The following is a 24,259-nucleotide window of genomic DNA, read 5'->3' as shown; positions in this document are numbered from 1 at the left end:
GGATCTTGATTCTTCGCCCAGTCAACGCCGTCAAGATGGAGAAGCTCAACACCGAAGATGGCCAGCTCTTCATCAAGGTAAGTGGGAATTTTCCCTTCTCCTGTGACTCTGGCAGGACGGGTGACAACAGGTTTGGCTAACGTTTCTCGTGTGTTACTTGATTTCCTCCAGAACCTCGCCAGATTTGTACGCACTCATGAAAAGGCATTGGCCAATGCCCTTCAGATGAGACGCCAGACCTCGAAGAGCCTCGATTCTTCGATCTCCCCGCCGATCACCGGTCGACATGTCTCGTCCAGTCGTTCCGCTACCTCCTCTTCCTTAGCCGCCGTCTTCTCCCTGGGCTCCCTGAGCTTTACGTCTCACAATATCAAGCCCGCGAAGTTGACCCTCACCCCTCACCATGTTTTCTATCTTCTGTCGCGCTTCGAGGAGTTGTCCGTTCCCGTAGGTCCAATGAATATTCGTTTGGAGAATATCAACACAGAGGCCTCCTCGGCGTATGTTTCATTTTTAAACAAGCCGCGCCGGCCGAAGGGCGATAGAGACTCTATCCACTCCGTGTCAAGTGTCCGTAGTGTTCTGTCCGGCATGAGCGTGTTCTGGTCTTCCTTTGGCCTGGGATCCAAGGACTCTGTTTCCAAATGCGACAAGGCCAGGGCAGCGATCGAAAGTGACCTAAAGTACTTATATTCCGCGTTTACTAAAATCCCGTGTCTGAGGCTGGCTCCTGACCACCGTGCCCGCTTGATCCGTGGCTATGAAGAGTTCCCGTTTGACACCGCTGTTCCACTCCATGCCTTTAAAAACCTTGGTTCTCTGGAGATAATCGATGTTGATTTCCGTTCTTTCTATGGCTGGGACCGTTTGGCCGAACAGCTTAGGACCCTGACCCTTAAGCGCGCGAGCGTTGATGACGTTGGAGACTTGCTTACAGGAATTGTCTTGGACGATATTGACAAGCGGAGACGAAGGTCCACAAGGAATCCTCAGTCTCCTGTCAGTGGTGGCACAACTGCCAGTCCGGTTACGCAGCCAGAACCTGTGAGAGCATCCTCCGCTCCGGGATCCCCCATCTGTGATCACAATTTCGGAAACCGTTCGAGTCCTAAATGTGGCTCTGCCATGGTTAGAGCAGGCTCTGCGGAGGGCCTCAAGCAGCGTCGAGAGGGGAGTGCGTCTCCTCCTCGGCCCCCCAGCTCGAGACGTCGCCACATTCGCGGAGCCTCGACGAAGATCAAGCGATCTGGCTCTGGAAGCTCGAATTCTAGTGAGTGCTCTACCGTGTATCGTCATCGGAGCATGTCGAACCTCCTGGCTGCCGGAATATTACCATCAACTAAATGGCGTTTCCTTCGACATCTCGGTCTGCCCGATAATTCGATGACTAGTGTCACAGCTATAAGCCTCGCACCAGTTGCAAACACTCTACAGTCTCTGGATCTGTCCTGGAACCTTTTCACTGAAGTGCCTGACAGTCTCTCGACGTTGGTGGCTCTCCGTTCGCTAAATCTATCTCACTGTATGATAGGATCTCTGCATTCTCTTTCACGAAATCCTCTTCCTGCAATCACGGCCTTGAATCTTCGTGCCAATCGCTTGCGATCTATTGCCGGTGTGGAACGCTTGCTCTCGTTAGAACGTCTTGATTTGCGAGAGAACAACATCCCCGATCCCACCGAGATGGCGAGGTTGACTTCTATTCCATATCTACGGGAGATTTGGGTCGCAGGAAACCCATTTACCAAATCACACTCCGATTACAGAGTTACTATCTTCAACCTATTCCGGCGCACCCCAGGATTCTCGGAAGATATCCTCATCGACGGTAGTGGGCCAACTTACTCCGAAAGGAAGAAGCTGGTTGAGCGAGTCGCAGAGCCTGAGAGCGCTCCTGTTATTAGACCCAACGAACAAGCCAACTCACACGAAGACGATGTCCTGATCGCCGAACCTGTCATTACACAGTGTGCACAGCCCAAAGCGCTAGAGGAGAAGGCGACGAACCCCGCTTCCATACGCAAACAAGAACATGCGGTTGGATCGACTCGACGCAAGAAACCTCACAGGCGGAGAATTGTTGATTTATCGCAGGACGAGAGCAGGGATACCCTGGCTTCAGAAATCCTCGAGCCAACCACTCCTAAATCGGAGTCGCCCTTCCAAGAGCGCCAAGACACACTTACGCGCCCGGCTCTCCCGCGACTGAACACGGGCTCCGACTCCGTTTCTCCCGTGCCATCTAAAGTTGCAGGGGCGGGTAGCGCAGCACATTTTCTTCCTGCTATCGAAGGTGTTGACTGGGATAGTAGTGGAGACATCTACCGCCAACGTTTAGAGGCTTTGAAACAAGAAGTCGGCACCAACTGGCTTACTGTTCTAGACGATGAGACTTGGGGCGGCAAGCAGAGGGATATTGGATTCCCCTCATCAGACGGCTCGGGTCTTCATCCTGTCGGCCCTATTCACCCTCATCGTATGACAGGGGCAACAGGCCACGCGATTGCTTCTAGTGGTCGAACACTGGGCTAAAACAAAAAGGCTTTTACGATTGTTCTTTTACCCTTTCAGCGCGCTGGCCTTTTTCCAAAGTCATCGCCCCCCTTTTTTATTATTTCATCCTATCACTCGAGACGTGTTCTCAGTGATTGTACATGATTCATTCCATATTTGGATTTAGAAGAAAGTGTCAGAGGTGGGATGGCTTCTTCTGTCTTTTCAAAGACTAACCAAAAAGTAACGAAAGAAATGATTGTATGATGTGGGTGTGGATCTCTCGGTTTCCGGAAATTTTTATTTGGGTTCGGCTCTCTCCAATTTCCCTTTTTTTGCTGCATTTGTTTCTCCCCTTTTTGTTTAATTCGTTGTGCGGCTTTCCGCCTTTATACCATTTTGTTTTTTCCCCTGCTTTTTGACTTTCATTGGCTTTTCTGTCGGAGTGCATTATTATGGGGTTATTTTTGCCTTTTTTTTTTTTTTTTCTTTTTGGTTGTCTTTTAATGTTGAAGCGCGCTGCTATGTCAGTGTTTGCTTTCTATCCCACATAGTGGATAATCTCCCAGGCCTCTTATATCACATAGGACTGGTTGGAGGGGGAAGTGTACTGAGGAGAAGGTTTCACCAAAAAAGAAGTCTGGCCACTTGATGGCAGGTCCTTTCTGGGCTTTGAGGCTTGTATTATACTGACCTACGGGCGGCTTCTTCTGCTTGCTGGCGTTGTTTGTTGCATGGGGGCGTTGTCACTTTGCTTTTGCCTTTGCCTTTTTTCTTGTTTTTATCCAGATTATTGCGTTTCTCCCGTTTGAATGATACTGTGGATTTGGGACATCATGGCAGGTGGTGGATGGAATAATTGGCCGATCTAGCGTTCTAGAGCTGGGGGATACTGTCGACTGACTGGCTTTACATATGTAGTACGGGAATAAGTCTTTGGGGCCCTGGGTGGTGTTGACAATAAAAAAGATATTGTTTTATTGAATTACTTGTTGAGTCTGCATTGCTGCTTGAATTGAATCATAAGCGGACTACCATATCAGGAAGAAGTGGGTTTGTGGCTTGAAACTCCAAGCTGAAGCTGGACTACGAGGCGGGTTCGGGATGGTAATAGTGTGTAGCCACCCGCGTAGATCATCTACAGTGCTCGCCAAAAGCCCAATCAGAGGACAAAATGCTTCTACCGAACTTACATATGTATAATGTACGGAGTACTCCGTACCCGGCGATACAATACGGTTCTCCGTCGTAGAAGTATGTGTGTACCATACTCTGCGCGTGCATTCGTAATGGTAGGGGAAAAGACAAGTAAATCTGCATTATCGCAACACACCACTTTGGCTGGAGAGGCGGCAAAATACGCGTTTCCCCTCTACCTAACCTTTTTAGCGAAACTTCAACGGTGTTCTCAACGACAGCAGGCCAACGTGAGTGTCAGGAGACTCCCCAGCATGCATGGTGTCGTAATGGGCCCCGGAATATGGTACTCTCTGTCCCTGAGGTGGGGATATCAGCCAACTATGGAGCTATTATGCTCTAGTACGTCGTGAGTGGTTCATATACCTGTCGTCATATTGCCCATATCCCGGGGAGCGTTGCTCGAAAAATGATGTCCGTGGCTTCGGATGCAAACATAAGAGTCGAGCCCAGACAGCCATCTACCGTAGCCGTCATCTGAATACCGGTTTCCGGGCGTTTGGACGTTGGGTGTTCGGTATCACAAAGAGGAAAGACGGGATCGACCGTTGCGCAAAGCTCCAATGGAACTTTTAAAAAAACAACGCCCTCGGTGGGAATGGCGTCATAATCAAACTCAGACGCGCAATGGGAGCTCAGCCAGCCAGGCCGACGGTGACAACCGCTCATGACGACGAAAGCCCTGAAGGTTCATAGGATATCAAGAACCCCAATCACAGGTAGCGTCCAAATGCTAATTTGAAACTCTGCTTATCGAGCTTCCTAACCATGGTAGCCTGAGCGGCAAAAAACACTGGGCCTTTTGGGATCCATGGCAGTAAAGGCCAACTGTAGCTGAGGCTGAACCTTGTCGCTGGCATTCTCATAGACTGATCGAGATAGGAACCCAAAATAATAAGTATCCTATTTGCCACCTTTCGAGCTTCTCTGTATCGAAAAAGATGGGTCTTTTTTACTGGCTTCTCCAAGCTCTGGATAGAAAGGCAGCGAATAAGCGACACATTTACATGCACTTTCGGCAGGGTCCAAGCAATCACATTGGCTATCTTTGCGGTGAACCTAGGTATCGAACCAGAAAAAGAGGCATGAAACCGCCGACAAAGCTATGTACTCCATGCAGCGAAGCCCACGATTTGATCCCTTGGTTGCCTAGCAGACGAGCTGCGCCGCCGCCGGGTGGCTTTGCCTTCTTATCCTGCCCTCCGAAGCCTTGTGGGCCGCATTTTCATTGATTGAATGACGAGTAGTACAGTGCTATTCCGTGCCAATCCCCGTCGTTGAAAGAGCGCAGATATCTCTCTATAATCTTTGTCTTTAGAAAAGTTCACTGTAAAACATTACCAACCGCACGGGATTGCGACGAGTTGTATACACTTCAACTTGATAAGGATGGAGCCGCCCAATCTTGTAAGAAGAAGAGAGGGAAAACATCTTGGAAGCGGAGATTATGCATCAAAGTGCTGGAATGCTAAGGGAGCAGAATCGGGTTCCATGGTTTTCAAGTCGCTGGCGTTTACATTGAATAGATTCGAGGAGACATGGCATCATGTTCTCTGCAGGGATAGACGAAAGAGCTGACAGTCATATAAAGAGAATCTCGGATTTCTTTGTTGACCTTGAAGAGGGCCGCCTTGTCGCTTGCGTTCCTTGGTGAGTGGTACGACCTTCCTGCGTGCTGGCCACTGGTAACAAAATAAATGACTACATAACTATGTAGTCTCAGCATCCTTGGACCTCAACCAGATCAGAATCATACTTAAATTGTGACCGTGAAATGTAGGAGGACACATTGATTCTCCACTCAAACAACCCCCTTTACTCCGTATCACAGAGGCATTGGAAACGCGTGAAAGAGTTTTGGGGATTGTGACAGGTTTATATAATCAGCATTGCGTTGCCCCTGGAGACGGGCCCGGGGCGGGCAGCTGGTAAACAAAGGAACGCGACGATCGCAGTGTCGGAGACGACAGCTTGCGTGCATCGCCGATGAGACACACATGTACTCAGTATACTTGGATAAGTTCTACTCTAATTGCTACTGCTGGTTTTTGAAACAGTATTCGAGATGCACAATTAATCAATATTTGTTACATTGAATCCAGTGTCTCTATTCCGTGAGTCAGGACTTCAAGAACGACGTCTGTTCAAACTGGGAGACTTAAATCCGATAACTAGCCCAAACCCGAGACGATACCACACGTGCAGAAATTAGAACAATGCCTGCCTTTCGATACTCTGAAGCGGCGACGCCGTGTCCTGCAAACTGGAAGCGCTCCAGGCCTTCGTTCGATATATACGATGACAACGACAACACTGTTCCGCTCGAATTTACTACAGATCTTCGTTCTGTTTCCACGTCAATACAGCAGCAACCGCGAAGGGTGAAAAGGGCAGCAACATTTAAAATACATGAAGATGGGCCCGGCGGTAAAGCTAGTGGACTTCCAACGGCGGCATGGCGGAAGACCACGGTAGGGAGAGGCGGCTCTTCGATGTTGAGTCAACCAGCTCAGAGATTACCGACAAAGCAGAAGGTTAGGTTTGCTGTTAGCCAATCACCAAGAGGCGATCAAAAGAAAACAGGAGGAGAGCGGCAGTCCTTGGTGCCGAAACAGCAAGCTTCTTCTCAGGTTAAGAAACCCATCTCCCATGACGGCCAAGATAAGGAGGTGGGAAAAATAGATCCATTGAAAAGAGATCGGAGGAGACAGACGATATACATACCACCTGAGGATACAACTATGCCAACCATGTTCATGAGCATCTTTAGCCCTTTGAAAGTGGACATCGGCCAAGAAGACGAAGTCGATGCCTTTGAGGCACGAATTGCTAAGAGACGCAACCGAAAGAACTCGCCACCAAGAGAGCCTCAAAGAGCACCGTTGCAACAACCGTTGCGCGTTGCGCAGGAATCTGCCATAAAGCAAGATATTGCGGGGTCAAACACTGGAAAAGAAAATCTCCCTCCCGGGCTATCACCGTGCGCCGAGTCCGGGAAAAAGAAGGACTTCGATGTTTTTGATCTGTCGGACTTCAAACCACTTTCCGTTGAAAAGTTTGGCAAGAAGTCGCTCTCTAATGTAACAGCGGGGAACCTAGATCCACCCCCACAGAAGAAGGCAATTGAGAGAGATAACAGGGTCTTGCGACCAAGTTGCCCAAACAGTCCCAGAACTCAAATATCGACTGGAAAGGCTACAAAATTGCGCGATAAACCTTTCGAAGAGGTTCCCAAAAAACGAAACGGCAAGCATATGAGCGGTATGGGTTCAGTGAGAAAGGCCTCGACCGATCCGGGTAAAATTTCAAGAAAATCCTCTTCAAAACAACAAGTTAAGGAAAGGCCACCGGTAAAGATTGCAGTCCCTCGCATTTTGAGCCTGGATATTGCGCAAAAATACCCAATAATTTCGGAGGACATATCAAATCCATATATGTATGAGGAGAACTGGCTTGCTCATCAGGAGATCGTGCTCACCCAGCTCGCAAATGCTCTTTTCGACTCGGGCCATTGTGCTGCAATTGCACAGGACGCTCAAAGCTTGCGCCATGAACTTCTTGAACATTATCAGGATGCGCATTTTTCTTTACTTTACAAACGCGTACAGGCTTCCTTGCTGTACGGAGCCCTGCGTATTCCAAAGGATATCCTGAGCCGTGGGAATCGCCTCAGAGAAGACATAGGCATGCGCCGGAAATTTTTAAACCTCTGGCTTAGCACATATGATTTATCTGCTCTTCGAGCAGCTGCAGAGACGGTTATAGGAAGAAGGATCTCTATCCCAGTCGACTCCCCAGCTCAACCGAAAGCATCATCACAGAAAATACTCCGGCGATCAATGGAGGAATTTCTAGACACGTTCCTTATCAAGAACGAGGATTCAAACCCCATTGCACGGTCTGTGAAATCTAAGGAGAACGATGTGGAAGGGTCGCCCTTTTGCAAAACTTTGCTAAGGAGCATTATGATTATTCTACTCCTTGACAAGGCACGGATTGCACCAGGGACTTATTTGCCTCAATGCCTGTTCGTTACTTCTTCAGAGTATAAATCATCCGCGGCCTTGCTTCGGGCCCTGGGCAGCTTACTCCTTCCGACTGTGGGAGACATTGGACGAGCACTAAGCCATTTAGACTTCCAGGTCAGTTATGAACAATGCCGTCTTCAAGAACACCACTATCGAATTAAGAACCTTGCCGTTGATCTTCGAGATGGGATCCTTCTGACCAGGCTGGCCGAGTTGTTGCTATTCCAATTAGCTTCGGATTGGAGTCAGCAACAGAAATCAGAAAACACCACCACAGTTACCATGCCGACAGGGCAGGTTTTGTCTTTATTGCAAAGCGGAAACGAATGGCCGTTATCTCAACATTTAAAAATTCCCTGTGTCAGTAGAGCATCGAAGATTTTCAATGTCCAGATTGCTCTGAGCGCGCTCTCTGGAATCCGCGGTGTAGGTGTCATCGTGAAAGATATTCGCCCCGAAGATATTGTGGACGGATATCGTGAGAAAACGATTGCGCTACTATGGGGCCTTGTAGGTAAATGGGGCCTGCACGGCCTTCTTGACTGGGAAGACTTGAAAAGGGAAATATCTCGCCTCAAGACGAAGCTCAGTCAAATGCAACATGATAATCACGCCACCAGAGAAGAGGAGCAAGCAGAATTTGACAATGAACACGAAAGGGAAACATTTCTCTTAAGACGGTGGGCATCATGTCTCGCAGGCCTCAAAGGGCTCCGCCTTGACAATATGACAACAAGTTTTGCCGATGGGAAGATATTTGAGAGCATTGTGGACGAGTATGAAGTTCTGATCAATCATGAGAGTACCATGGCAGAAGATATGGTCGAAGGACAGGAAGGCCAGAAATCCTCTTTGGCACAGAGACTTCATAGATTGGGCTGCAGTGCCCAGTTTGGTAAGTAGCAACACCCGCCCAGCAAGGCTCTTCGGCGCCCAGTGGCTTGCTGGAGACAGTAATGCTAAACCGTTTCGAATGTAGCGTCTCTGGTAGCTCCTTCAGATTTCTCGCCAATGCATGTATTCGATAAGGATTTCACGCTTGGAGCCCTGGCATTTCTATGCTCTCGCTTTCTATCTGCATCGAAACGCGTTAGAGCAACTCTTGTCATTCAGTCTGCTTGGAGAAGTGTACTGAGCAAGCGAAAGAACTGATCATAGGGTAAAGGAAGACAGGGACAAGAAGACAGCTGCAATGCAGACTGGCTCTGGGCACTTTGGCTATTCTTGATGAGGTGTAAGGTTTTCTAATCATAGGGAAAACACACACTGTGTACATTCATTAAACACCCCACGGGCCACACTCTCATTCATTTCGGCATACACACTAACACATGAGTAAGATTATATGACCTTACCAACATAATAATGTCGCATATCAGTCACCTTGATATAATACTCGTTCCAACAAGTCTGAACAAAGGAAACAGACTGTCAGCCACACATCTGTTGTGACAGAGGAGATACTACTGAGGATTCAGGCCTGGTTAATATGCAAGAGATGCTTTAGGCAGTATAAAATTGCTTAATCATGATCTGATAGCTCATCAATACTCCATAACCAGTTATTTTAAATATCTCATGAATTCTGTGAATCTTCTTCAGGCCAGCGAACAACATTAGTGTAGATCGTAGAGTAGCACCAAACTTGGGGAAAGGTAATGGTGTAATTGATCAAGAGAAAATAGGAGGAATAAACACTTTGTCAGTTATAAGACAACATCGCACGTGACAAGAGCAGCAAAAGCACCAATGTAATGGGTGGAGGAACGGCACTTGTGGGCTATAAGATGGCATCAAAATTCAAGAAAAGGACAAATAGAAGAACAAGACAGGAGATAGGATATCATTGGACATATAACAGCAACGTAACTGGGAAATGGTAGCAAAATCCATCAAGAGAAAAGTGTGATAAAGACATCACTTCATCAGCAGTAACCAAAACAGCGTCAAGCTTGAGAAAGCATCACTTAACAATAAGGCGGGAAACCATTCTCGCGGCAATCCCAATGGCCACAGAGGCGAACCCAGCAATGCCAATGAAATTGCCTACACCAATATTGCCACAAACTAATATTCTGGTCAGCTTTCCTAGGTTGAACTAGTGATTGGCAATGAAACATCAAAATTCTTACCATCACCGAAAGTCTTATCCTTTGCATTTCGGGGCTCGACAAACATCACGCAGGATTTACCTTCCAGCAATTGTGAACAGGCACAGCACAACCCGGACGCAGCTTCTTTGCCGCACTGACTCTTATCACCTTGAGTACTGTTGTGCTGCGCCGGCTCAATATGGGATTGCATGTTGACATCTGCATCACTCTCATCTACCTGCCTCATATTTGGCTGTGCATAATAAGGGCCAAACTCATAGATTATGCGGCGTAGATTCCCAGAAATATTGGAAGGAACGTAATTTTCGGCCATATGAGGCTGAAGATTCCCCTGCGGACCAGAGAAACCGACACGGACTTCAATTTCAGGTTGAGCCCCCCCGGAAGGAGGTAGGTAATTGTTCTTGGTGTGAGCTGCTGTGTCTAAGAGACCTAAGCTACGAGAATTCTTTTGCTTTTGTGGTCCCGATCTTTTCCTAGGAAGTTTCTTTGGCATTCCTCTATTTCGTAAAGGAACGCGCCTTTCACTATAACTAGATTAGTACTCCACACAAGCTCAGTGATAGTAATTCACATGAAGAGGACTAGATACATACACCTTTGAGAGGTCGGAAGAAAACAAACAATCAGTCTCGCTATCTGACCATGAATTTAATATCCGAGTGTGAGCTCTTTTCTGCTTTCGGTGGCGCAAATTCTTCCTATCTCTTTGGGGCATAACCCTTTCACGATAGATTGTTAATGCTCCAGAGAAAGAGAGGGGGGAGTTGATACGTGCCAGGGCAAGAATGGAATAGTGCACGGGTATCAAGATACATACCCCTCGGAGGCATCTGAAGAAGAGAGTGAATGATCACTCCCAACGTAAGCGCCCCTCGGATCCTGCAGGACTGGAATGTGTGAAGTATTATGCTTTGAATATTTTAAGCGTCCCCTAGTTGACTTTTTGATAATTTCTCTATCTCTTCGGCTCAAAGCCCTGCCATCAAAAATTAGTGAGTATTCCGGATCCATGTAAGGGGTTTGTGAAAATAGTGAATGAGAGACACACGGGTTGGAGGGACCGAGAGGCGTTGGATTCAAGCTTTGGGATGAGTGACTCATCTGAACAAAAGGAGGCCCATTGAAACGAAATGGTTTGCGAGAAAGACTGGGTGTTTCCTTTTTTAGGGGCAATCTGTCTATCTTTTGCGCGGCTCGGTGGGACACAGGTCTTTGACCAAAGCCATGGTTCCCGAGGCTGCGAGAAGGGAAGCCATCGGGGAGAGATCTTCCCTTGGGACTCGAAGAAGAATATAGGTATTTTCCTTCCCGGAGAGGCGGGGACGTGTCGCGGAAGAAATCCGGTTGAGAATGGCCAGCATTGTGAAAAAAACCTCGCCCAAAACTCCGCGGAGGGGATTCACTGTTATCCTTACAATAATACTGGTCGCGGAAACGTGTTCGCCCTCGTGGTTCTAAATATCCATTAGCATATTCTTCTCGTGGTGGTATTTTGCTAAGGATAAATTAGCAACCGAAGGAAGATCCAGATTTCCGGAGGAGTTAAGTAGAATATAGAGTTGAACATACTCCTTTAAGCCGCAAGAACACGATGAACAAGTGGAAGAACGAAGAGGCGACGGCGCTTCCAGGCTTCCCGAGTACAATGTCTCTATGCAGACGTTTTTATCATTGTCCTCAGGGAGCTTGGTGATAGCCCGATCTTCAGAGTCTCGGGGCTCTTCTTCATGGCCTTCTCCGTCGACTTGTGACCCCTTATTGCTCCGGCAATTATTTTCGAGCTCTTCGAGCTTCGGTTCCATGTCTTCGGTCACAGCATAGATTTCTAGAGCCATGATTGACTAGACTTCTGAGAGTGCTCAGTTGTGCAAGTGGAGTGAGCATGAGCGCTGTTAAACAGGACCAAAGCGGACCAATGTTGGACTGTTCTAATCAAGACGGCGATATCTTCAAATTTATATCACCCAGAGTCGATTTCACTGTGCAACATTGGCACCGTGGGAGAATATACCCTGGAGTCCACGCAAGCGCCATGGTTGCAGGTGAGAGAGCCTGGCGGAATCTTAGATGTCGAATTCAGTATCCAGAAATAGACCACAGGGAGCCAATCTCTCAGAGCCCTCCTGAATTGTTTCATTTGATATCTTTCTTGATTCTTTTGTGTCACTTATGGTGAGAGAGATCGCGAGTTGAAACGGAGATGGGATTTTGATTGGACGAAGAGCCTCCCAACCCTCAATGGGCGCTTCCATCGCGCGAATGAACTTGACATCACCGTTTGAACTAGTGAACTGCCCTCCCTGTCCATCCATGACACCATTTTTCCTTTTCTTTTGAGATGCATGAAGCTATTTTCTAGCCTAGTTAACTCCGTACTTATTCGTTGGAACCATAAAATAGTTACTATTAGCCGCTTAGTTCGGTCGAATCATCGAGCCCCGCTGATGATGCTGCGCACGAAGTCAATTATAGAAAATTACCAGCTCCCTTTTGCGGGAACGAATGCTTGGAGGTAAATGCGGACCCAAAAGAGGATGGGCACATTATTGTAGCCGCCATCTTGGGCATCCTGGAAGTCATGTTCAAGATGCAATGGGGGGTAACGGAAGATAATTCGTCCTCTGGTCCTACTGAAGACCAGGTTGGGATGGCAATGGGAAGCGGGCCCAACTGGCAGGACAGATAAGGGTTCCCTACATCAACTATCTAGCGGATAGCAAAGGTGCTCAGCTTGCTCCTCTCAGTGCGGGGTTGAGCTCGTTGGAAATCCCCATACCGTCCCAGTCCCAATGAAGTTCAAGTTCATACGTGCACCAGGCAAGCATACATTTTCAGGCTCTTTGCCTGATACATTCTAAGACCTCTTTGACCAGAGAGAGAGTGAATAAAATAATGGGCTTGAATGTCATATCGAAACATAATACGGCGCGAGAATCAAGGGCATACGTTTAGCCGTGTCCATGCTAGTTTTGGTTCTGCCCTACTCTGTAAGGATGTCGAGTGCAACCACGAGCTCACACGCACAGTCGAAGGAATATCGATATCATTGCCTCGGCGATCAATGTTTGTTTTGCTTCGAATGCACTCATTGCCGGACATAACCGTTAGCTGCGAAAAGTCACTCCGGTCCAAAACTGCTGGAGCAGTAACTAGCTTCTTTGGGAACGGAATAAAGAAAAAAAGGGCACGGAAAGAGAGAAACGCGGGTGAGGAAGCTCTTTTTGTTTCGATATGCTCATGGTATGTATGGATGGATAGGTAAAAAGAATCGACTGGAATGACACCATTCTAGGGTAGAAAAGCCACCTGAGATAGGTATTTGAAAGGCGGACTAATGTTCTTCCTTGCCGCTACGGGTCTTGGCCAACTAGCCTAGTTCGGTTAGTGTAGCAACTGCGGCAGAACGGGAAGTCGATCCGCCAAACTTATGTAAGTCGTCGTCCTCGCTGCCACGCAGTTCGGCTTTCGGGGATGATTGGGACGATGGTGGTGAGCGGCCAGCTGCCAGTGACCAGGGATCCGACCACCACTGACCGCTGCTTGTTCCTACGGTCAACCCGCTTGTCCCAACCTTGCAAAGTTGTCTCCCAGAATCCTCAAGCAGCGTTCGATGTTTTGTGTTGCTTACGCGAAGGCCAGTTCCTTTCTTTTTTTTTTTTTTGGCTTCCAGGGTTGCTTGGCCATGCGAAACATGCAGGATGTGCGGTACAAATTGGAAATCTGACTAGGGCGGCATCTTTGAACGGAAAAAAAAAAAAGGTTCTTTACTCCGTACCAAACATTCATTCTTAAAGACGCGTACTACGTACTGGTGGAGGGGAGAGGAGAAGCTCCGTTCTCTGAAGGTGATTCCAAAAAAAACAATTTCGTGTGGGCATCGTAAATAAGGGGATCGTCGGGTCCAACCCGGTAGCGCGCGATATTATCCAAGCGGGGTCGTCATGAGAAACGGGACGAGACCCGTTAGAGGAGTCGGGAGTGGTGGTGGGCTCTTCATTACTGTATGTTTTGAGACCCAGCTTCTGGAACTTAGCAATAATATAAGCTACAGCCTGCGCCGTGGCAGATGGGTTACACAGCATAGCCCTTCTCGAGGAGGGAAAAAAAAAAAAAAAAAAAAAAAAAAAAAAGAAAAAGAGAAAAAAATGTTGACGAAAGGTGTCACAAGCCATGCATTATGCGTCATTGGCGGAATTTGCGACGGTGACTTCGTCTGGTGCCTTCTCCGGAGTACGGAGGTTTGTGCGGGATACTCAGTACATGTAGAGCACAGAGGATAGATGAGTGTTGGCGGGTGTGAGCTGCGTAGTGCAACGATAAATTTCAGCTCGGGTCACAGCACACCAGACCGGCTCGGTTGATGCAGGCCTTTGGGCCAGTGATTTGACGTCCCTTTGGTGCATGGCTTTTGTCGGGGTCGCTGTCCAAAGGCGGAGACGATGGAGCTAGGTAATTTGTCGGAGATGCAGTGGTCAAGTGCAGATGAATATCAGTGCCTTTAGAGGATGTCCGACGCGAGCAAAAAGTAACAAGTTTGGGCGACGAAGCACCGGCGTCCGGTAAAATGTGAAATGGAGCGACGGGTGAATTTCTGAAATAAAAACTTTTTTAAGATTTGCAGGTCCTTTCTGGAACTTGTGATTGATTTCGAACGTCCCATGGTTTTCCTTGCGTCTGACGTTTTTGCTGCGGTTCCCAGCTAAGGCACCGCCGATGGAACCGGCTCGATACGGCACTTCGGTGCTGGAGTGTAATATTTCCCGCGGCCGGCCAATGGGGGTGCTCGAGGTGGTGGTTGTTTCGTAAGGGTTCTGTAAAAAACCGAAATCTTTCATGTTCAGGGCCGGTATCGAGGCTCGCAGAAAAGCCCTAAACTATGCCTAACTAAGGGCGTGTTCCAGGGCCCAGTGCCTAATCTGCGCCCGCCCACTGGCCCTTTCAGGCTTTGCCCTCCGCCCGCCAGCAGGCACGTAACTTACCGGGCCAGGTTTGTCATCATGACCTCTCTCATCTCTCCCTCTTTTTGATGAAAGGTCCTCCTTCGCCCCCCCACAACGCATCTCCCTTCAAATCACCAGTTCCCACATGTTAACAAAGTTATCGCCGAATTTTCCAACTCAAAACATTACTTTCCTCCCTCTCTCCCTCCCCTTGTCTCGTTGTCGCAAAGACCCCTCCTGCCCTGATGCTGGTCGATCTATCGTGCCTCATCCTCATTTCCCACACCACAGTGTAAACCTTACCGTTTGGCAAGAGACATTCGCCCTCCATTCGCCCTGCGTATCCGGGGGCTCTCGAGGATCGAATAAGCCATTCTTTCGGCCTTCGCCGCCTCCTTTTCTTCTTCCTCCTGTCGTCTCTTGTTGGCTCCCTCGCATATCACTCTCGTCTTTGTCTAACGCAACCTCCCTACCAGACACTCTGGTCTTTGCCTGCGAGCAGGACACGAAACAACCACATTCAACATCATCCCTCGCCATCTCCTCTTCGGCCTTCGTCGTTTTCTTTCTCACCATGCTGTCCATCCAGTCGTTATGACAATAAACGTCCTGATGGACACCAACCTTATACTCGTTTGATCTCGATTTGATCCCACCAGCCTTGCTTCTCTGAGGATTTCTCGAATTCTCGCTGGGACGCCTTGACGATTCATTTTGATCCATACAGCCGCTCGATTCTAAACCGAAATCTTAACTTCGACTTTGCACGCTTACACCCTTGAACCGATTGCCTTTGTTTCTTCTGGGTGGCGCACTCGAATTGGTGGCTTCTTTGTCTTTTCGTAATCCCTTTCGGATACGCGTTCATAGAGAGTCCCGTCGTTGTTCTTTGCTGGGAAGACCGTTCTAGATTTTCGGCATTTAACGAGTTCTCTATTAACGGCACCGATCTCTTCAAGCCTTCTCTTTCTGCATCAAGTTTCGTCCTTCTACGATACCCATGCCTATTATTCCTGTCGATATGTTACAAATATCAAATGCTACCAATACTCCTGCGATCGATGGTGATGAGGTGCCTGCTGAACCCGATGAACCGCCAGATCATCGCGATTCTAGATCCAGACCTTCCTTGATCACGACCCGTTCTTCGACCCTCCCCCCTCCGGCATATGCCAAGACCAAGACCATCAGCGTGGATGGGAAGAAGCCAGAATCGCTCCTCACTCGAGCTCTGCTGAGCAGTCCGGAGCTGACCCCTGTCGAGCCATCTCCAGCGAATCTGCAGCCAATCACGGAGCTGAGTGGGCTGACCAACTCTTCCGCCGTATCGAATCGCAGCCTTCCCTCCACAGCCGAGCTGACCAGTGATAGCGAGACCACCAGCCCTCTTCGTTCCAACACGCCAAGTCCGCCTTTGCAATATAACCGGTTGCCGCGGATTGATAACCATGGCAATATTCACAAGGGGTCAGCTGACGTTGGCGAATTGCAGGTGGAAGCGAGCTTGGGCCGCAAACGCTGCATAACTTTTGCTTGCGGTGGAAGGCTCCTCGAGGAAGAAAAGAAAGCGTCGAGCGAGCCTATGAAGGAGACGCCCAAGGTAGAACCCCCGAAACGAAAGTCAGCTCTTACGTTTGTTTGTCCTGTGCGTCCATCTGGTTCCGATGGAGAGGTTCAAAAGGACGGTGCTGCGAGCCGCAGGATTCTCCCAGGTTCCCGAGGTAGTCGATCTCCGGCGCCTCCAACGCTACGCAAGGCTAGCCAGGTATCCATAGTCCCTTCTGAGCAGAAAAGCCTTTATGCTGAGGCCAGCCCTGAAAAGACTAGTTCTATAATCCAAGAGAAAGCGAAGGATACGTTAGAGCTTTCAGATGCTGTGCGCTACCATGAGTTCGGCAGCGAATCGGATGAGGATGACTGGATGAACCAGGTCACCGACTATGAGCGGAAGATCACCATGAATGACTGCATGAGAAAGGAGATTGCGATCCGGAAACTCGGTGAAGAGGTAGAGGAAGAGGATAGACAAGCGGAAGATAATGACAACGAAGATGAAGACGAAGAAGATGATGACGATGATGATGACAACAATGATGACGACGATGTGGATGTGGATGTGGATGTGGATGAAGATGGTGATGACGGTGATGATGAGTCTACTGTGCAAGATGGTGATGAGCCGGATGATGGGAACGAGTCTGATAATGAAGCTGGATTCGCGTCTTCTGACGAAAGTGACGATTCCGGAGAGTACGGGTTTTGGACCCCTAAGGTCGCATCTGGCGGAGCTACTGACCAGCATGGCCTCAGCCGAGGCATCTCCAGACGGGATTCAAATACGTCCGTCGAGTCCCACAGCCAGAGACGTAGCAAGCCTATCAAGCTCCCCAAATTTCGCCCAGGTACCCCTACACTGCCTGACAGCACAGATTTCGTGTGCGGCACCTTGGACGAGGATAGACCTCTAGAAGCAGCCTACATTTCATGCATGGAAGAACGTCGCCGCTCGAAGCACATTCCAATTCCCCAGGATATTGACCCCAGCTTCCCTACCTCAGATCCAGAGGATGAGGATGATGACAACCTAGAAGGCGGTTCCGCTACCAGTGCTAGACCGCATGGCCGGGGCTCGGGCCCTTTTCAAGGATTCGACGAAGAGTGCTTGCGTGGAAGATCCAAAGGACCTGCTAGCCGCACAAGCCCGAATCACTCACCGAAACGTCTGCAATCTCCGCCTCCCCGTCGTCTGTTCGGTCGTTCACCCAAACGGCTGAGGTCACCGCCTCCTGCACGGCTGAGATCACCTCCTCCAACACGTCGCACATCTGTCACGCAAGCATCAGGGAGCGGCGCTTGCCGCGTGCATTTCACCGGTCTCGCTCAACGACCACACCGGATTCGGACTTCGTCGCTTCCTCGTACTCCAAATCCTTACTTTGCCCGTCTTGCCCAGCATCGTCTATCCTCTAGGACATCCTCGTCTTCCCCTGTTCGCGCTTCACGTCGTCGTAACAAACACACCCGCGGACCGATCGACATCGTTGCCGGTCTCGAAAAGAAGCGAGAGAAGCGCAAAGAGAAATTCTGGCGACAGCATTGTCGCAAAGCGGCCAAGGAGCAGCTGGAGCGGAAACGGCCTCTGTGTGGCAAAGGCGCAGAACGTATGAGAGAGCTTGGCCTTGAAGTTGCGGAGCGGTTCAAAGCCTACAACGTTATCCAAGATGCTCAGCTCGTCTTATCCGTCTGAATCTTTGATGTGCCTTCGAAAAGAGCCATGTCTCTGCATCCGGCCAAAAGTAAATAAAACAAAAAATCGCAATGAGCGGCCAGAGTTAAGTTCTCTCCGCGGGAACAATCGGCGCTACTTTACAGATTCACTTCTTTCTTTAACCTTGTCTTTTCTTGTACATACTCCCCCCTTCCTCCCCCTTTTCTTTTTTTCCCAGTCGCGAGATATACAGCCTTGCATCCTTTTCTCTTTTATTCCCTTTGCTCCCTTTTTTTTCTTTTTTTTTTTTTTTTAATGCAGAGGCTCTATATTCCTTTTTAATACTAGGTTTGGCTTGGGAACGCGATACCTTCTCGGCACTGAGGCAGAGGGCTTTGCTAGTCTACAGGTTTAAATGGGGGAAAGGGGGATTGTCTACTTGGTGGTTTTGCCGATGCTCTTGATAAAGATTGCTTTTATCCTCCTTTTTAAAGTCTGGAAAGTTTCGTTGAATGCGAGAATATTATATTTGTAGGTAGCCGCCGAGCGAATGCATACATAAACACGCAGAACTGGTCGATTTACCAACTGTGGTACTGGATGTTGCACTCTCTAAGCTCCTGGGAGATGGTCAAGGAGAGATATGAAATTATTGCTCAGCCACAATGCTTGTCAAGTTGACTTTGATTGATATTAAATAAAAGATCAGAAGGTGAACTATCATCACTTCGTGAAGGCACTGGGGCAGTGCCCACTGTGCAACTTGCCCAGACCCAAGGGTTATCCAGGAAATCCAGATGTATGAGATGGGAGATGGAAACAGAGCACTTTCAAATATCAAGGTAAATCTGGTAATAATACCATTCCGGTAATTGATAGACTGCCTGATAAGGTGCCGGAGTTGGGTACAGGCTTAAGAGTCCTTTTGAACTAAAATCTACGGAGTATACTCCGTATAAGTGATAATAATGATATGTGATTTTTGGCTCAAGTCAAGCATCTGCCAAGACGAATCTTACATCAGCAGCCAGCCCGACAGACGCATATCTGGCTAGGTCTTTTCCAGACTAGCGTTTCTCTTGATGAACTGACCAAGTTATCTTCCCCAGTTAACCTCCGACGACGAACGACGACAACAACAGCAGCCATTCCCTCCTCCCTACATTTCTAACTCTTATTGATACAAGTGACTTTGAGCATACCCTGAGGAAAAACCGCTAGTGTTATAGTTAAGCCTTACATTGGCAAGCTTTCACAATGTGGATCATCAACTGGTGTAAGTACCCGAGCTCCCTCGCTCCCACACACACTCTCTCCCCCGGCTTTTCCTATGTATCATTCCAGCTGTGTTTCTATTCATTATTGTCTCCTGCATTTAAATGAGAGAGCCAGCTTCTGGAGCTGTCCTATGTCCCTTAGCTCAGTTACGTGTTTAAACTTCTTCTACCTTTGTTGCAGACCATGTTTAGCTGACCCATGTGGTTTCTGTGCGTGACACTATTGAATAGTCTATGATATTCTCGCCTCCCTTGGTTTGTTAAACAAACATGCCAAATTGCTTTTCCTTGGGCTGGACAATGCTGGAAAGTCTACTTTATTGCAGATGTTGAAGGTATGTACTGATTGATATTTTGCCCCTTTTGAAGTGTGGCAGTTATCTTGGTGCGCACAATGGGTTGCTAGGATTTGACCTGCCAGCAAGTGATGTGGACCATATGCTGACTATGGAACCTTTACCATACAGAATGGGAGAGTTGCCCTCTTGCAACCAACCGCACACCCGAGTACGTATTTCAGGGTCTAATTTGCTTGGATGTTAAGCTGTCTATTGCCCTCTGCGAAGGAATAATTTTTGGAGGGAGGGGAAAGAAGATGAGGAATGTTTTGTTGTGGCAGCGGCTGATCCCCAGTTTTTTTGATTAGCTTCGGAGGAGCTCTCGATCGGAAACAACACGTTCACGACCTTTGATTTGGGTGGTCACATCCAGGGTAAGCGGTTGTTAAATTTGATATCCCATAGGCTGAGGTATTGACTTGTGATATAGCTCGTCGCCTCTGGAAGGATTATTTCCCTGAAGTCAACGGGATCGTTTTCATGGTTGATGCCGTCGACTACGAGCGTTTCCCCGAAGCCAAAGCCGAACTCGATGCCCTTCTCGCTATGGAAGAACTTGGCAAGGTTCCTTTCTTAGTTCTTGGTAACAAGATCGATAACCCATCAGCCGTGTCTGAAGATCAACTCCGGGCTGCTTTGGGATTGTTCCAAACGACGGGCAAAGGAAAGGTTCCGCTGGAGGGAATAAGGCCCATTGAAGTGTTCATGTGTACCATTATCGGACGATCTGGTAAGATGTGATATTCTCGCTCTTCAATCAGAAATAAATTTCTAACCGCTTTTTCCGATCATCTAGGTTATGGCGAGGGTATCAGATGGCTATCACAATACGTTTAATTATGGAATGGAGCTCTTCCACATGATGATGCTTGCTTACATGTCATCGACGGCCGTGCTTATAGCCCCTTTTTTCGATGAGAAATTCAACCCCCACCCTGGCTCTCTGCTAGTCACCACCAACCTGACGCCTGGGGTTAACTCGGCTTCTACCTATCTGTCTTACTATTAACGATCACCTCCCATCTCGAGATTATTTCCCCACTTCCCCTTTTTTACCCATCAGAAGCTTTCTGGAGTTTGTTATTTCTAGTTAGTTATTGGATCCGATCAGAATTCTTTTTACCCCTTCATTTTGGGGATGTCTTTTCTCCTCTCGCTAATCCCATATTCATTTTAGCTAGCTTTCCTATTTTTTTCCCCTTGTATTAAAGGCATTCAGCGCTGCGCGACCCCAAAAGCACAGAACAAAGACAAGTTGCATTTAGGGTGACAGGAGAGAATCCTAACATAGGTCGAACTGAGAAATCAATATTCTGAACTAATTAAATTGAAGCAGTTCCCACAAGAAATCCCCTTTTTCTGTGACTCCTATTTCCTAACATCTTTGTCACAGTTTATTGTTTTGATTTTTGATAGTTTAATCTTTCCATTGTTTTGAAACCTGGTTCCGACATCATGTATAGACTAAAACATGGCCAGTGCTCGTGGCGCGCGATATCTTGCAGTTCTCCGTTTTCATAATTTTTTAATCTCTATAGAGAGGGAAAAAGAAAGGGCGTTTTGCTACGAGGAATTACCTGCTTTTAAGTTCCACTTTGAAAGTATGACGTCAAGCTTCGACAGGGCTGGAGAGGGGCGGAGCGGAGCGGAGCGGATAACAAGGGAAGTTCAGGACATAAATGGCGCTTCCACGACTATTCCTTGAATTCAAGTTAGAACTTGTCTTTAGCCCCATGCCATAGGAGAATTATAACATCGTCTAGCCGGCAAGTACCCAGTGCGAAACCCCAAAAAAGATTCATGAGAGTAAGCATAAATCGTGGCACACTAGCTAGAGGTGCTTTAACTCGCCAGAAAAAGAAAAAAAGAGGAAGAAATTCTAATAGACCCTGCAGGCCTGCCCCAGCGAGTTATATAAATAGGCACATACGGGATAGACCGGCGAAGAGGGAAAAGCTGAAGCGATTAGCGATGGGCGGCGTCTGAATAGGCAAGGAACCACTGATGCTTTGCATTGAGGAAGAGAATATCTAAGTCAGCTCGTGTAGACTTATCATACGCCTGGGGTAAAAAGCCTTGACGGATCTCGTTAAACCCATAAGCCCCCTGTCCATTCTGACCCCAACCTCGCCCTCATCTGCTGTTGTTTTCCCACCCTCCGGGCAAAGACAAAGAAAGAGATGGAAGGGGCAAGGAGAAAAGTATCACTGCTCATACATTGCTATCGCATAAACTAAGTAATAAGCGAGGAAAGAAGAGGCGGGGAAAAAGAAAAAGAAGAGTAAAAACAGTCAAAGTTAAAAGGACGACCTTGTTTTCGCATTAAAATGATCACACCACCTACACTCCCTCAGATACCGATGCGAGAAAGAGAAGAGCAACCTTCTTTCCACTCCGGCAAAAGAGGGGAAAACGGGGAGTAAAGAAAAATAAGAAAATTACACCAAAGGACATTGACAGGACAATTGAAGGGAAAAAAAGGGAAGCAAGGTCCAACATTCGTCGAATTAAAAGCACCAAGTAATCGTCGTCGAGCTGTCGGAAGGTATCGAATTGTTTAAGATGGATTTGGCGGTGGGAGATATCGGGTTGGAATCAGCGACAAGGGCGTAATGGGAGTGCGAAACGGTGTTGTGAATTATGCGGACAAGACGGGGATTTCTAGTACCGTGGAAACCCGATTGGGAGGGCTTGGATCGCTGGGAATATTGACAAGAGATATTATCTCCGTCCGAACCTGTTACACATGGAGGAGTTCGTATGATTTCTACTTCTTTTTCTGTTTCCTAGGGGGAGTGGTGGGTCTGCCTGTGCTGATGCCCCCGTAGACGTACTTTTGTTTCTTTTCCGCTGGTTTCAAAATCTGGAACGCGACTTTATGTTAGTTTTGTGCCAGAAAACTTTAGATATATCCAGATATGAAGACATACTTGGAATGAACAGAGAAGGCTTTCATCAACGCTCATCATGGCTCCAGCGTTATCAAATTCCCCGCAATAATTCGGAGCGCTAAAAAGTGTGACCAGCTGACGTTTGGAAAAGAATTCGTATCCGTCTTCAACTACTTGGTGAGCACGGCATATAAGGTCCATGTCATGTTTCTGCAAGAACCTTGAAACCACGTCTGGTCCAAAGGTGAACGATACCCCCCGGTCATTTTCGCTCCAGCCTGTAATGTCTTTATCGGGATCAGACCAGAGAAGGTCGCAGAGAAGGCCACAATCCGGAATCTATTCGCAACATTGAGTTAATGACCCGGGCCTTAAGCGGCTCATAGCAAACGGACAGGTAGGATCCGACATGATTTGCGCATTCCAACAAAGGACGGATAACTCACATCTGTAGGGCGCATGACGCGTCGAATTTGTTCCATCGAGTTCAAATCAGGACTCAACCCGCCATGCATTGTGAAAATCTTCTCGTCAATAATGGCAGCAATAGGCAAGCAATTGAAACAATCGGTGAAGGTCTTCCACAGCTTGATATTATATCTTCGTTTGCATTCGTCATAGAATCCATAAATACGGTTGATGGATGCACACTCATGGTTGCCCCGTAGGACGAAAAAGTTTTCGGGATACTTAATCTTGTATGCAAGGAGAAGGCAGATTGTTTCTAGCGATTGTTTACCTCTGTCAACATAGTCGCCTAGAAAGAGGTAGTTGGCTTCTGGGGGGAAACCGCCATATTCAAACAGGCGCAAAAGATCGTAGTATTGGCCGTGGATGTCGCCGCAAATCTAATGCAAGAAAGGCAGTGTTAGCGAGCAAGGGATGAGGCAGCGAGGACCCCATCCACTGGTGGATGATGGCGGAGGACAAACAACCATACCTTAATTGGCGCTTCTAGCTCTAGGAGTATAGGCTGCGAGATGAAAATTTCCCGGGCCTTTGTGCAGAGATGTCGAATCTCGGATTCCAGCAGCTGAACTTGCTTGCCAGGGCGACTACCCCTCACCTCCAACAATCTATCTATGATAGAGTCCAAATCGATCTCATTTTGGTCAGCCATTTCTCGCCGCGACTAGCAGCAAGCTCAAGGCGGGGGGAATGGACAGAAAAGAAAAGAAAGACGGGGAAACCGAGACGAAGGATTCGCGGCGGCGGGAGAAACGAGCGGAGGAGGGATGAGGGGGGGGGAAGTAAAGTAGGGTTCAGGTCGAGCTGCAGAGTATGCGAGCTGTCGACTGCTCTCACGCGAGCTCCTTCGGTGGGTTTTATGTGATTGGGCAAGGAATTCACTTCAGCTGCCTTATAACTGAGAGAAAAGCAAGATCCACGGCGTCATTAACAATAGACCACCGGTCCGATTCTCAGCTGGCGCAAGGAAAGATGCAAAACCAGTAGAGGGGAGCGACGGGGGCACGGCAGCTGAGTGCTGGTCGAGGATCGGACCGTGATATGGGGACAACGGAAAAACGTAAGCCAGACGACGGTGACTGAGGTGGGAGGGCCAAGTTTGGGAGATCAAAACAACACTGAGAGTAGAGCTCGGTTGATCGGCGGGTGAGAATGACAATACGGCAACTAGTACCCAATGAATAGAGTATGGAGGATTCAACTGCACGAGAGACGGGCAAGCTTTCGGGCTGGTGGGCTGGTGGGCGTTGAGATCACTATCATGAGATTCTGTTGTTGGATCATGAGCGAAGAAGAGAAGTT

At 48.1% G+C, this 24,259-nt stretch overlaps 7 protein-coding genes across 7 annotated transcripts; 4 read left to right on the top strand and 3 right to left on the bottom strand.

The window, feature by feature from the left end:
- Positions 1 to 225: 225 nt before the first annotated feature.
- D8B26_008017 (uncharacterized protein) lies at positions 226 to 2,532 on the top strand (the record flags this gene model as incomplete). Its single annotated transcript, XM_003071393.2, has 1 exon — positions 226 to 2,532. The coding sequence occupies one exon, from the start codon at positions 226 to 228 to the stop codon at positions 2,530 to 2,532; it is 2,307 nt and encodes a 768-aa protein (XP_003071439.2).
- Positions 2,533 to 5,906: 3,374 nt separating this feature from the next.
- Positions 5,907 to 8,870, top strand: D8B26_008016 (uncharacterized protein; the record flags this gene model as incomplete). The annotated part of the gene is made up of 2 exons (XM_066125727.1): positions 5,907 to 8,613; positions 8,698 to 8,870. 2 exons carry the CDS (start codon positions 5,907 to 5,909, stop codon positions 8,868 to 8,870), a joined length of 2,880 nt encoding a protein of 959 aa, XP_065981811.1.
- Positions 8,871 to 9,681: 811 nt separating this feature from the next.
- Positions 9,682 to 11,670, bottom strand: D8B26_008015 (uncharacterized protein; the record flags this gene model as incomplete). The annotated part of the gene is made up of 6 exons (XM_003071391.2): positions 9,682 to 9,785; positions 9,851 to 10,359; positions 10,429 to 10,554; positions 10,653 to 10,811; positions 10,884 to 11,330; positions 11,405 to 11,670. The coding sequence occupies 6 exons, from the start codon at positions 11,668 to 11,670 to the stop codon at positions 9,682 to 9,684; spliced, it is 1,611 nt and encodes a 536-aa protein (XP_003071437.2).
- A 3,378-nt stretch (positions 11,671 to 15,048) lies between these two features.
- On the bottom strand, positions 15,049 to 15,498 carry D8B26_008014 (uncharacterized protein; the record flags this gene model as incomplete). The annotated part of the gene is made up of 1 exon (XM_066125726.1): positions 15,049 to 15,498. One exon carries the CDS (start codon positions 15,496 to 15,498, stop codon positions 15,049 to 15,051), a length of 450 nt encoding a protein of 149 aa, XP_065981810.1.
- Positions 15,499 to 15,796: 298 nt separating this feature from the next.
- Positions 15,797 to 18,022, top strand: D8B26_008013 (uncharacterized protein; the record flags this gene model as incomplete). The annotated part of the gene is made up of 1 exon (XM_003071390.2): positions 15,797 to 18,022. One exon carries the CDS (start codon positions 15,797 to 15,799, stop codon positions 18,020 to 18,022), a length of 2,226 nt encoding a protein of 741 aa, XP_003071436.2.
- A 1,064-nt stretch (positions 18,023 to 19,086) lies between these two features.
- Positions 19,087 to 21,427, top strand: SAR1 (COPII coat GTPase). The gene is made up of 6 exons (XM_003071389.2): positions 19,087 to 19,259; positions 19,492 to 19,595; positions 19,728 to 19,767; positions 19,907 to 19,972; positions 20,029 to 20,328; positions 20,395 to 21,427. The coding sequence occupies exons 1-6, from the start codon at positions 19,241 to 19,243 to the stop codon at positions 20,433 to 20,435; spliced, it is 570 nt and encodes a 189-aa protein (XP_003071435.1). The 5' UTR covers positions 19,087 to 19,240; the 3' UTR covers positions 20,436 to 21,427.
- Positions 21,428 to 22,365: 938 nt separating this feature from the next.
- PP1 (Serine/threonine-protein phosphatase pp1) lies at positions 22,366 to 23,609 on the bottom strand (the record flags this gene model as incomplete). The annotated part of the gene is made up of 4 exons (XM_003071388.2): positions 22,366 to 22,461; positions 22,529 to 22,828; positions 22,936 to 23,337; positions 23,430 to 23,609. 4 exons carry the CDS (start codon positions 23,607 to 23,609, stop codon positions 22,366 to 22,368), a joined length of 978 nt encoding a protein of 325 aa, XP_003071434.1.
- Positions 23,610 to 24,259: the final 650 nt, after the last annotated feature.

The sequence above is a fragment of the Coccidioides posadasii genome, chromosome 5 (genome assembly GCF_018416015.2).
Source record: "Coccidioides posadasii str. Silveira chromosome 5, complete sequence".
NCBI classification, from domain to species: domain Eukaryota; kingdom Fungi; phylum Ascomycota; class Eurotiomycetes; order Onygenales; family Onygenaceae; genus Coccidioides; species Coccidioides posadasii.
The sequence above is the reverse complement of the archived record's forward strand: the minus strand, read 5'-3'. Positions and strand labels throughout refer to the sequence as shown.

Coding starts and splice junctions, on each gene's coding strand:
- SAR1 (XM_003071389.2), top strand. Junction 19,768..19,906: donor GCAACCAACCGCACACCCGA/GTACGTATTTCA, acceptor TTTTTTGATTAG/CTTCGGAGGAGCTCTCGATC. Junction 19,973..20,028: donor TTTGGGTGGTCACATCCAGG/GTAAGCGGTTGT, acceptor CTTGTGATATAG/CTCGTCGCCTCTGGAAGGAT.